Genomic DNA, 13,282 nt, shown 5'->3' on the forward strand with positions numbered 1-13,282 from the left:
GTTAGGTCCATAGTTCTTAATTTCTCCATGTTTGTGAAATTTCTGGACTTCCTTCTATTAGTTATTTCTAGTTACATCCTTGTGTTCAGAAAACATGCTGGATAAGTCGATAAGCTTCTGAAAATGTTAGGACTTGTTTTGAGACCTTATTTGTGATTTCTTCATGGAAAGGTTCCATGCAGATTTGAGAATAATGTGTACTGTGCTGCTATTTAATAACATGTTCTGTATACATCGCTTATATCCGTTTCATCTAAAACGTAGTTCCAGACTAAATGCTCCTGACTGATTCTCTATCGAAATGATCTAGCCAGTGTAGAAAGTGGAGTCGTTACTTTTCGTACACTTATGGTTTTACAGATATCTCTCTCTCTTGAGTGCTACTAATACCTTGAGGTCTATTAAACTTTGCTTTGTATATGTAGGTGCTCCGATGATGGGTGTATGCATATTCCCAATTGTTCTATTTCTGGATCAACTGAACCTTTGAAAATATATGATGAAATTCCTTCTCTTTTGTTTGTTAGAGATATTTTGAATTACAAACAGATGTAAGATTTCAGTATACTCCGACATACTCTCTACCTTCTAACGTCATTGGGAGCATGTGTGGGAGAGTGCACGAGAGTATCAGAGTTTGGTGAGATCCCATGGAGTCCAGAACCCGAAAATGGGAGCAGACAGAGGAGAGAGAGGCCCGCCACCTCATCTACCACGTCTTTGTCATGAGGATTGGCACGGGAGAGACATTCTATATAGGCGGCAAAGGTAGACAGAGGGCTCACACCAACCCCCATCCTTACCTTTAGGGCCTGCAGTTCCTGCTGTAGGAGTTGTCCTCAGCTCTTGCAGCCTGTACTGAATGGTAAGGAGCTGCCAAGACCACATGCACTCCAGCTCTGTAGCACAGAAGCACAGAAGTACATACGGTACACTCCCCACCCCCACCCTCATGACCCAAACCAATGCAGTTTGGCACCATGTTGAATCCAGAGCCATTGTGAGAGCACCCCCTGCCCTGGGGACAGTAGCCACAGCTTTCCCCAGCCTTAACACTCCGCTGCCATCCCAGCATGCTCACACGAGTTGCTACATTCCCCTGATCCCAGAGCCTTGAGGCCTGGATCCAGGAGTGGCTGGGACCCAGCCACACAGGTCTGAAAAGTCAACTCCAGGCCTCCTGGACCACCGTACCCTCACACCCACAGCCAGACATGAGACAACCAGGACCCCTGCCATTCCACCTTCTCTGCCTCAGTCCTGTGAGTCCAAGCTTCAAACCCAGAAGAACAAGTCACAGGTCTCCACATTAAAACACAGGTGAGTACCCCTTTACCAGTGGAAGTGGAGCTCATCTATACCCTCCCAGAGAAGCAGCCAGGAGGTCTCACCCTCAACAGTTCTTCTTAGCAGCAATGCCAATGTACCATGAAGCAGCTGACAGGGACCACAGTGTTGGATCTGTGTTTTGGCTTCCAAAAGTGTCTGAGAAGCAGCTGGCTGTGCTCCTTCGGCACCAACATCAAGGGGCCTCACTCACAGTCCAAGCAGTGGCTGTCTGCGCCCCCTCTTTCGCCTCATCTGTCAGACTAGCCGAGTGCAACAAAACAGCTGGACACGGCCCCTCTCTGCTGCGGCATTATAGCATTCTTCCCCACAGCCAGAGAAGTGACCAACTGGGACTCACTGCCACAGCCCCAACTACCAGCCGCACCCACTGCCAGGTATCAATGCGGGGAAATAAGACACACGAAAAATAAAAAAATTAAAAGACGGGAACATGACACCACCAAAGAAACACAACAGTGCTCCTAGAATGGATCCCTACAAATCAGAAATCACCAACCTTCTGCCAAAGGAACTCATATCCTCAATTGGAAAGTGCTCACTGTGATACAAGGGAATACAGACAAACAAACCAGTGAAATCAGTTAAACCGTTCACGTTCTAAATGACCACTTTAGCAAACACATAGCTACTATTAAATGTCAAACAGAATTTCTCCAATAGAAGCATACCTTGAATGGAATAAAAAAATTTTTTTAAACTGCGTCATTATCCAAGAGTCTCAAAGACAGACTACATCATGAGAAGTAATAATGTCTAATCTTGAAGACAAATGTTTGGAAATAACCCAGTAAGATGAAAAATAGTGGGTGGGGTGGAAGGAAGGAAAATAAACAAACAAAGCCTACAAGACTTTGGGGAGGTGATCAAGATAGCAAATATTTGAATTACAGGCATTCCAGAAGGGAAAGAAAGCAAAAAAGGTAGTGAAAGCAAATTTAAAAGTATAAGAGCTGAAAACCTACCACCCTAGTCTTGGGGAAGATATGAACATCCAAATCTAGGAAACTCAAAGTTTCCAAATAGATCTATTTGATTCGACCGGAAAAGATCTTCACCGAGACACACGGTAGGCAAACTGTCACGAGTTAAAGACTAAGGAAGATTTCTACAAAGAGCAACAGAATAGCATCATCACACAGAAGGGCATCCCCTTTAGACTAACAGCAGACTACTTTCAGCAGAAACCATACAAGCCAGGAGAGAATGGGAGGATATATACAAAAGCAGTGAGAGTAGAAAAACTGCCAGCCAAGAATATGATAACCTGCAAAGCTATCTCCCATGAACCAAGGAGAAATAACTCACCAAAATTAAGAGAAATCATCATCGCCTCTTGATTCCTCTCAGACAAAGGAAAATGAAGGGAAATCATGACCACCATTTCAACCCTCCAAGAAACACTGAGGAGAGTCCTACACTCCATCTACAAGCGAAAGAATCATAATGATCATCCTGAAACACCAAAGTATATAACCCACGCTGGCGGTCTAACACAGATACACCAATGAGAAAGAGAAAAGAATCAAACCTCATCTTCAATACAGAAAACCACCCACCCACAAAGAGAAACCATGACAGACAATGAGAGGAACAAAGAATATACAAAACTATTGAAAAACAACCAAGACAATCCCAAGGCAACGACATCATATGTCAATAACATACCTTAAATTTAAAAACATTAAATGTCACGATTAAATGACACAGACTGTCTGAATGCATAAAGAAAACGTGACCCATTCATGTACTGCCTATGAGAGACAGAGCTGACCTTCAAAGACACACTTAGACTGAAAGAGCAGGGATGGAGGAAGATAGTCCAAAAAAATGAAAAACTAAGCCAGCCCAAATACCTATACTTATATCCTAAATCAAACACCGGGAAAACCTGGTCTAAGAGATGAGGAAGGGCATTGCGTAACGTTAAAGGGATCAATACAGCAAGAGGATGTAACACTTATAAATAGGTATGCACCCAACACTGGAGCAATCACATATATAAAGCAAATATCAGATCAAAGGGAGAGATTGACACCGACACCATAAGAGTTGGGGATTTGAACACCCCACTCTCAGCATTGGACACATCATAGGGAAGGAAAAATCAATAAGGCAACCCACGTGCATTTCTATAGCACCATACACCAGATGGACCTAACAGACAGAGCATTTCATCCAACAGCTGCAGAATGCACACTGAACCCAACATCACATTTATAATCGACTATATGTTTGACCACCAAATAGGTCCCGACAACTTCACATAAATCAAACTCCTATCAACTATAATTTCCGACCATGATGGAAACAAACTGGAAATCAATAATTAGAAGAACTTGGAAAACTAGACAAATGTCTGGAAATTAAACAACATACTTTTGAACAACCACAGGGTCAAAGAAGAGATGACTAAGGAAACCAAAACATTTCCTGAAACTACTGAAGTCAGAAGCACAACTTAGCAAACCTATGGGATACAGCCAAGTCAGAATTACGGGGAAAGGTCCAGCAACCCCACTGCTGGGTGTAGATCACAAAGAATGGTTATCATCATTTTGAAAGGATTTGTACAGGCCCGTGTTTATTGCGGTTATGTTTACAACAGCTCAGAGTTGGAACCAACCTAAGCGGAAATCAGCACATGACTGGGTAAGGACAATGTGTATATATGCACAATGGAATACCACCCTGCCAAAAAAAGGGACTGAAATTCTGCCATTCGCTTTGAGATGTTTCCATTAAGTCAAATAATCCAGGCAAACGGTGAGAAAAACGGGACCTCATTCGTAATGGGAACACAAAATAAACGGAAAGGAGAGGAGAAAAACAGAGAGAGAAAGAGAAAAAGAAAGAGAGAGAGAAGCAAGCAAAGAAAGAAAGAGAAACACACAGCAATCACAGTCACACCGTGAAATTTCAGGAAGAGAGAAGACAATTGTGGTTACTAGAGGTGGGAAACGGAAAGGGGAGGGAGAGGAGTGTCAGCGAGAGATTGAATAACAGCCACAAGGAATGATCATATTTTAAATGACCGATATGGTAATTATGCTGATATGATCATCACACATGGTACCACAGATATTGATACTCAACACTGTTCCCCACAATTGTAGAAAAATCAAATTTTACGGAAAAACAAAACAAAACAGAACAGAACAAAACCAAAGAGCTCTAGTGTTAAAGAGCAAGAAAGGGCGAACTACAGCCAATGACCAATGACTGTATAACTTCAAGTAGTAACTACAGAGAATGAATGTTGAATGTTCTCCCCACCAAGAGGTCACAATTCTTTAAGGTGAAACATATGGTACAGCACTTCCGGAGACGGGCATAGCTTAGAGGTTACCAGAAATGAGGGAAAGTGAATAATGAGTAGTGATGGGTAAGTAGGTACGCAATTTATACTTAGGATGACAAAAAATGGCTTAGAAATAGATAGAGGTAGTGGTTATGCAGCATGGCAAATGGAATTAAGTCCATGCACTCCTATGTTTAAAAATGCTTAACATCGAAATTCTCATGCTATATTTGTTTTGCCACAATAAAAAGCAAAAATGAAATGAAATATAACCTGTCTGTTACCACACTAATTGACCACCAAGACAATGAGGTCTGCCACAAATGCTTTGCTGGTCTCATCTCTCTCCATGCCCGGTTCTGGGGCTGCTCTTATACACAGATCTGACAGATGAGGGGATACCGACTCTAACAGCACGTGCAACGCATCAAAGCTCCCCTCAAGCATAATGCTCCTCTTCTTGCACATACAAGAAATGGGCATCATTTCTTCACACTTTCTAAGCCCTATCCTTCTGATATGCGTTGCCCAGATTTCACCCTCCGTGGTCCATTGTTCATTACTTACAGAACCACTAAATTTCAACGGAGAAGCAAACGGTGTGGATCAATTTAGTCCACATTCTCAAGGCATAGATTAACTCAGAGATTTTAAGAACCACAAAGCATACAGTTAAAATTTTTGTTCAGTTCTGCACACTATGGACAAGAACGAAAATCACATTGTAGGAGATATTTTCAAAGTCTAAAGAGAATAGGTCCGAACACATACAATCAACTCCTACAAATCAAGAAGAAACTAGAAAGAAAACCAATGCCAAAGATAGGAAAGAAAAACACAAAGGTTAATGAATAATCAGAAGTCATTAAAAATGTCCAAACTCATTAGTGGTTAGAGAAATAGAACTTCAAATAACAAGAGTCAATCACTTTTTTACTTAAACGAGTACCATTCAAAGGCTAGGTCATGCCAAGTTTGGGAACGTAACGTGAGGACACGAGAATTGCAGTGTTAGGGTTTGGACTAGTACAGACCTTCTGGAGACTAACCCGGCAGTACTTGGTAAAATTACATGTGCACACACCGTTTCTCCCAACAGTTCCGAACTCGGCGCAATCTCACAGAAGTCCGTAGGGGCCGTGTGTTCACTGTGGAAATGTGGAGAAGAGGAGCTGGGGGCGGTCAAGTGTGCATCACTGACATAGAGAGTGGGCAACATCTCGTGTATGAAGCACACGGAGCACCATGCGGCAACCGGAAAGAATGGACTAAATGTGCATGCAGAGGCACAGATGGATCTTTCAACAACAATCGTGCTGTGAGAAGAAAAAAACTCTTAGGAAAAGGTGCATAATAATACCATTCATGTAGATTGAAAATGCATAATAGAATGACCACCACTCACAGAACTTTCATGGAAAGAAATGGGTGGGTGGCCACCTATGAAATACCATGAATTACAGCATAGCCGTGAATGAGGGATGGGCTTGAGAATGGAAATAAGAGGAGTAGAGAAAAATTAACAGGTTAATATAGCAAATAAACATTCGCAACTAGACAGCATCCTGTGTGGACCAACAATGACGTGAAACGAACAGGGAAGGAAAAGCTGTGTGAGCACATCGATTGTGCCCCTGCCAAAGCTGGCGTTCTTGGAAACACATCCTTCCATGTGCCAAAGATTTTGCTTTCTCAAACCTGGTTCTTACCTCTGATATTCAAGACCTATCAGGATTTGGTGAACACTGGGGGCTGACTAGCACAACCCCTGCCCACAACGCTTTTGGTTTTACCCTCTTCAGCGAACACCGTCCACATGACACACTACTATTCAAAGACGGGTGGTCAAAAGTCTTCCAGGAAGTGTTCCCTTCACGCATACACAGACAAGGTTTTTAATGAGACCTGACGCTCTTGGCCATTTGTCCATCCTTCTGTTCCTTGCTTGCCCAGACCATGAACATGATGTCGGTCATACACCGCACCCACTTTGAAACCATGAGGGACAAAGTCACACAGCAAAAGGGGGAGAACAGGAATGGGAGGAGAGAGAGAAGGATCAAGGTCCTTTCTGATTTCCTTGAGCAGCTGCAATAGCCTTATCTGCTGACTCCAAGATTTCTCATTTCTCCTCTTGCAAAATGTGGTAACATTAAACTAGCAGTCTTGCCTCTTGATTACCAAGACTCAAACCCAGGTTCCAGCCACTCACTTCTCGACCTGTGCCTTACATCTCAAGACTAGGTTCCTTTTCCCATTGATCTCCCTATCCCAATCCTTTATTCACGCAAGGTATGAGATTTCGAGGGTGAGATTTGTGTTCACGTTTCATTATATACGTAACAAATTAACCTTCATAAATGACAAGTTATGAGCAAGAGGTAATACTTGGATTCGAAGAGTTAAAGAAAACAAATTATTTTATATTAAGATTCGGTCCCCCCGCTTTCCATCAGGCCACAAATCCTGAAATCCATTGTCACCCTGATACACATGAGACCGGACTTCTCAGGAAACAAAGCCTTTTATTCAGAAACTGCTTTTGTTGCTCCACTCTAGTAACTCCAATCCTATAGCCCTCCCTGGGCTTCTGCACATAGCCCCACGTGCGAAGACGGAGAAAAGGATGTAGGGATTCATGTTTGAAAAGTGATCGGGATAAGATCTTTGGTTTCCAGGGATGTGATGAAACCCCTCAGTCACCGTCAGCTGAAGACAGATCCTTCGACATTAAATCAGGTCCCCCGCAGACAATAATCAATTCTTACTTCGGAGTGAAGTGAAAGGATAGGGAGGATTTCTACCGCCATTGTACTTGGAGTGGTCATTTCAGAGGCAAGAAGGATCTGCCGTCATGGGAATCAGCAAGAGGTATAGTATTTTCTGTAGCAAAGTGGCCGGTAGCCACAGGAGCCAGAGCCATATCCACAGCCTAGTCCATATTTAGAGCCGTATCCACAGCCAGAGCCGTATCCACAGTTGGAGCCACAGCCAGAGCCACAGCCACTGCCAGAGCCACAGCCACCGCAACAGCCGTATCCACAGCCAGAGCCACAGCCACCGCAAGAGCCGTATCCACAGCCGGGGCCACATCCACAGCCAGAGCCGTATCCACAGCCAGAGCCGCAGCCAGAGCCATATCCACAGTCAGAGCCACAGCCACTGCAAGAGCCGCATCCGCAGCCAGAGCCGTATCCACAACCGCAGCCACAGCCGGAGCCACAGCCCCCACAGGAGTTTCCACCGTAGTTGCCACACATCGTGTCAGGAGGTGAGGTTTCAGTCAAGAGGTAGGAGGATATTGCTGAAGTGTGAGTGTCGTCCTCTCTTCCAGGACCTTTATATACTTACTGGGATGAATAGGTCAACCCTCACGTGGGCTTTGTTCTCTCATTTAACAACCATTTGCCTAAAATGAGCTCATTCTGTGGGCAATCATTTTGTTAGGGATTTAAAATTGATTTCCTGCTTCCCCAGGAATTTTCTCAAGCCTTGAAAGAAAAGGATCCATTTTCGATGGACCCAAGCTGACACAACCATCATTGAATTTTATGACCATGACATAACACATCACCAAAACATGTTTCATCTATAAATGTGTGTTTCGTTATCGCACTGCTCTGTCAAGGTCTTGGAAAGCACTTACTGAAGAAGAAGCTCTACTCAATACTATTAAAAGTATCACCAGCAGCAGCACGTTGGTTCCCATTTTCTCCTACCTCCGTACTTTGTCTTTTTCCAGCAAAATGACTCTAACTTACTTGCATAGACTTTGGGCAATAAATTGAGTATTTCCAAATGCTACAACCACGCCCTGAAATGTTCTCCATCTCCCTGAAGGAAAGCTTGCCTATCCCCTCATTTTCCAAGCAGATCATGACTTTCTCGCTTTCTCTGGGACAAAATTGTTTCTTTCTGAAACCCCTGCTGGTCAGTTTTGTACACAGACGTATCATTTCTCCTATATATGAAAAGACACACTTACCCAAAGGCATCCACGTCGAATGAGAAACAGGCCTGAGATCAACAAGATCTTTGTGAAAGTTCGATTGTTCAATGCAAGACTGTCTGTGGGTTTACTCGGACGACTCTCATATTGGTGCTATAGATCCATGCTTCCCAATAAAGGGTAAAGCCAATCGGTGAGTGATACTCCCAGACTTCACAGTAGTATTCTCATTTTTGTCTTATCTGTCTTCTCCAAAAAAAAAACAAAAAACAAAAAAAACAAAACTCTACTTTAAAATGTAATTTACTTATCGTACTTTTTGTTTGGATACCTTGCAATTAGGAAATGAGTAATCGTTGACCTTTCTGAGGTACTTAGTTCTTTTTTAAACGTTTTGTAGAATTCAGCAGTGAAGCCATCAGGTTATGAGCTTTCTTTCAATGGGAGACCATTGACAACTGACTTCTTATTGTTCCCTTCATCATTTCCATTTCTTCATGAATTATTTTGGTTAGGTCGTATGGACTTGGTAATTGATCCATTTCTTCTAGGTTATCCAATTTATTGGCACGACACTGCGCATAGTGGCCTCATGAATTTTATTGCTGTGGTATCAGTGGCAAAGTCTCCTCTTTATTTCTGTGTTTATTTATTTCAGTCTTCTCCCTTTTCTTCCTCATTCAATGCAGCTCTGACATTTTGTTGATTTTTATTAATAAACAAAAACTCTCCTGATCTTTCTGAATGCATTTGACTTTCTGTTTCATTTATTTCTGTTCCGATCTTTATTATCCTCTGTCTTCTGCGAACTATGGCATAGATTGTTTATTTGTATTCTGGTTCACTAGAGGGTCAAGTCAGGTTGTCTACATGGGACAGTTGCTTGTTTGATACAGGTGTTTAGTGTTACAAACCCCGTCCTCTTAGAGCTGCTTTTGCTAAATTTTAGAAGTTCTGGTGTGTTGTGTTTCCATTTTTGTTTGCATGCATCCAGAAATGTTTTACCTTTCCTTTTTCTTTCTTCTTTGACACTTTGGTGGTTAGGTCCATAGTTCTTAATTTCTCCATGTTTGTGAAATTTCTGGACTTCCTTCTATTAGTTATTTCTAGTTACATCCTTGTGTTCAGAAAACATGCTGGATAAGTCGATAAGCTTCTGAAAATGTTAGGACTTGTTTTGAGACCTTATTTGTGATTTCTTCATGGAAAGGTTCCATGCAGATTTGAGAATAATGTGTACTGTGCTGCTATTTAATAACATGTTCTGTATACATCGCTTATATCCGTTTCATCTAAAACGTAGTTCCAGACTAAATGCTCCTGACTGATTCTCTATCGAAATGATCTAGCCAGTGTAGAAAGTGGAGTCGTTACTTTTCGTACACTTATGGTTTTACAGATATCTCTCTCTCTCTTGAGTGCTACTAATACCTTGAGGTCTATTAAACTTTGCTTTGTATATGTAGGTGCTCCGATGATGGGTGTATGCATATTCCCAATTGTTCTATTTCTGGATCAACTGAACCTTTGAAAATATATGATGAAATTCCTTCTCTTTTGTTTGTTAGAGACATTTTGAATTACAAACAGATGTAAGATTTCAGTATACTCCGACATACTCTCTACCTTTTTCAAAAGCATGGAAGACCTCTTCCATCCTTTCACAATCAGTCTATAGCTGACGTTAAAGGTAAAGTGAGTCACTTAAAGCAGCACAGAGTCTCGTCTTCTGTTTCACTCTCCCTGGGTTTTTTTTTTTTTTCTTTTCTTTTTTCTCTCTATTATTGGTCTGTTCAGTAATCGTATGTCTTGGGTTGGACAATTTATTCCATTTAGATTTCAGGTAATTATTGCTATGTAAGGAATTACAACTGCCATCTTGTTTATGCTTCTCTCCTTTTCTTGTAATGTTTCCCTTTGCGATTAGATGGCAACTTTCTCTGGGTCATGTACACCTAGCAGTGAGTAGTCGCTGACATCCCTGCAAAAATTCAAGTAAGAGGAGTTGGGGTAAGATGGCCATCTAGAGGTGTGCAGGGCAAGTAGATCTCACCCAAAAGCTCCAATACAACTCATACATATTAACGTCATTGGGAGCATGTGTGGGAGAGTGCACGAGAGTATCAGAGTTTGGTGAGATCCCATGGAGCCCAGAACCCGAAAATGGGAGCAGACAGAGGAGAGAGAGGCCCGCCACCTCATCTACCACGTCTTTGTCATGAGGACTGGCACGGGAGAGACATTCTATACAGGCGGCAAAGGTAGACAGAGGGCTCACACCAACCCCCATCCTTACCTTTAGGGCCTGCAGTTCCTGCTGTAGGAGTTGTCCTCAGCTCTTGCAGCCTGTACTGAATGGTAAGGAGCTGCCTAGACCACATGCACTCCAGCTCTGTAGCACAGAAGCACAGAAGTACATACGGTACACTCCCCACCCCCACCCTCATGACCCAAACCAATGCAGTTTGGCACCATGTTGAATCCAGAGCCATTGTGAGAGCACCCCCTGCCCTGGGGACAGTAGCCACAGCTTTCCCCAGCCTTAACACTCCGCTGCCATCCCAGCATGCTCACACGAGTTGCTACATTCCCCTGATCCCAGAGCCTTGAGGCCTGGATCCAGGAGTGGCTGGGACCCAGCCATACAGGTCTGAAAAGTCAACTCCAGGCCTCCTGGACCACCGTACCCTCACACCCACAGCCAGACATGAGACAACCAGGACCCCTGCCATTCCACCTTCTCTGCCTCAGTCCTGTGAGTCCAAGCTTCAAACCCAGAAGAACAAGTCACAGGTCTCCACATTAAAACACAGGTGAGTAGCCCTTTACCAGTGGAAGTGGAGCTCATCTAAACCCTCCCAGAGAAGCAGCCAGGAGGTCTCACCCTCAACAGTTCTTCTTAGCAGCAATGCCAATGTACCATGAAGCAGCTGACAGGGACCACAGTGTTGGATCTGTGTTTTGGCTTCCAACAGTGTCTGAGAAGCAGCTGGCTGTGCTCCTTCGGCACCAACATTAAGGGGCCTCACTCACAGTCCAAGCAGTGGCTGTCTGCGCCCCCTCTTTCGCCTCATCTGTCAGACTAGCCGAGTGCAACAAAACAGCTGGACACGGCCCCTCTCTGCTGCGGCATTATAGCATTCTTCCCCACAGCCAGAGAAGTGACCAACTGGGACTCACTGCCACAGCCCCAACTACCAGCCGCACCCACTGCCAGGTATCAATGCGGGGAAATAAGACACACGAAAAATAAAAAAATTAAAAGACGGGAACATGACACCACCAAAGAAACACAACAGTGCTCCTAGAATGGATCCCTACAAATCAGAAATCACCAACCTTCTGCCAAAGGAACTCATATCCTCAATTGGAAAGAGCTCACTGTGATACAAGGGAATACAGACAAACAAACCAGTGAAATCAGTTAAACCGTTCACGTTCTAAATGACCACTTTAGCAAACACATAGCTACTATTAAATGTCAAACAGAATTTCTCCAATAGAAGCATACCTTGAATGGAATAAAAAAATTTTTTTAAACTGCGTCATTATCCAAGAGTCTCAAAGACAGACTACATCATGAGAAGTAATAATGTCTAATCTTGAAGACAAATGTTTGGAAATAACCCAGTAAGATGAAAAATAGTGGGTGGGGTGGAAGGAAGGAAAATAAACAAACAAAGCCTACAAGACTTTGGGGAGGTGATCAAGATAGCAAATATTTGAATTACAGGCATTCCAGAAGGGAAAGAAAGCAAAAAAGGTAGTGAAAGCAAATTTAAAAGTATAAGAGCTGAAAACCTACCACCCTAGTCTTGGGGAAGATATGAACATCCAAATCTAGGAAACTCAAAGTTTCCAAATAGATCTATTTGGTTCGACCTGAAAAGATCTTCACCGAGACACACGGTAGGCAAACTGTCACGAGTTAAAGACTAAGGAAGATTTCTACAAAGAGCAACAGAATAGCATCATCACACAGAAGGGCATCCCCTTTAGACTAACAGCAGACTACTTTCAGCAGAAACCATACAAGCCAGGAGAGAATGGGAGGATATATACAAAAGCAGTGAGAGTAGAAAAACTGCCAGCCAAGAATATGATAACCTGCAAAGCTATCTCCCATGAACCAAGGAGAAATAACTCACCAAAATTAAGAGAAATCATCATCGCCTCTTGATTCCTCTCAGACAAAGGAAAATGAAGGGAAATCATGACCACCATTTCAACCCTCCAAGAAACACTGAGGAGAGTCCTACACTCCATCTACAAGCGAAAGAATCATAATGATCATCCTGAAACACCAAAGAATATAACCCACGCTGGCGGTCTAACACAGATACACCAATGAGAAAGAGAAAAGAGTCAAACCTCATCTTCAATACAGAAAACCACCCACCCACAAAGAGAAACCATGACAGACAATGAGAGGAACAAAGAATATACAAAACTATTGAAAAACAACCAAGACAATCCCAAGGCAACGACATCATATGTCAATAACATACCTTAAATTTAAAAACATTATATGTCACGATTAAGAGACACAGACATTCTGAATGCATAAAGAAAACGTGACCCATTCATGTACTGCCTATGAGAGACAGAGCTGACCTTCAAAGACACACTTAGACTGAAAGAGCAGGGATGGAGGAAGATAGTCCAAAAAAATGAAAAACTAAGCC

At 42.8% G+C, this 13,282-nt stretch overlaps 1 protein-coding gene across 2 annotated transcripts; it reads right to left on the reverse strand.

Annotated features, from left to right (window-relative positions):
* Positions 1-7,509: 7,509 nt before the first annotated feature.
* Positions 7,510-7,908, reverse strand: LOC134371529 (keratin-associated protein 21-2-like). 2 transcript variants are annotated; one of them, XM_063088349.1, is made up of 2 exons: positions 7,737-7,908; positions 7,510-7,580 (listed from the first exon to the last, which is right to left on the reverse strand). In XM_063088349.1, exons 1-2 carry the CDS (start codon positions 7,906-7,908, stop codon positions 7,510-7,512), a joined length of 243 nt encoding a protein of 80 aa, XP_062944419.1. The 2 variants fall into 2 exon arrangements, with proteins under 2 accessions (XP_062944419.1, XP_062944411.1); XM_063088341.1 differs by having other exon boundaries at positions 7,510-7,908.
* Between the last annotated feature and the right edge of the window lie 5,374 nt (positions 7,909-13,282).

Source organism: Cynocephalus volans, chromosome 1, assembly GCF_027409185.1.
Source record: "Cynocephalus volans isolate mCynVol1 chromosome 1, mCynVol1.pri, whole genome shotgun sequence".
NCBI classification, from domain to species: domain Eukaryota; kingdom Metazoa; phylum Chordata; class Mammalia; order Dermoptera; family Cynocephalidae; genus Cynocephalus; species Cynocephalus volans.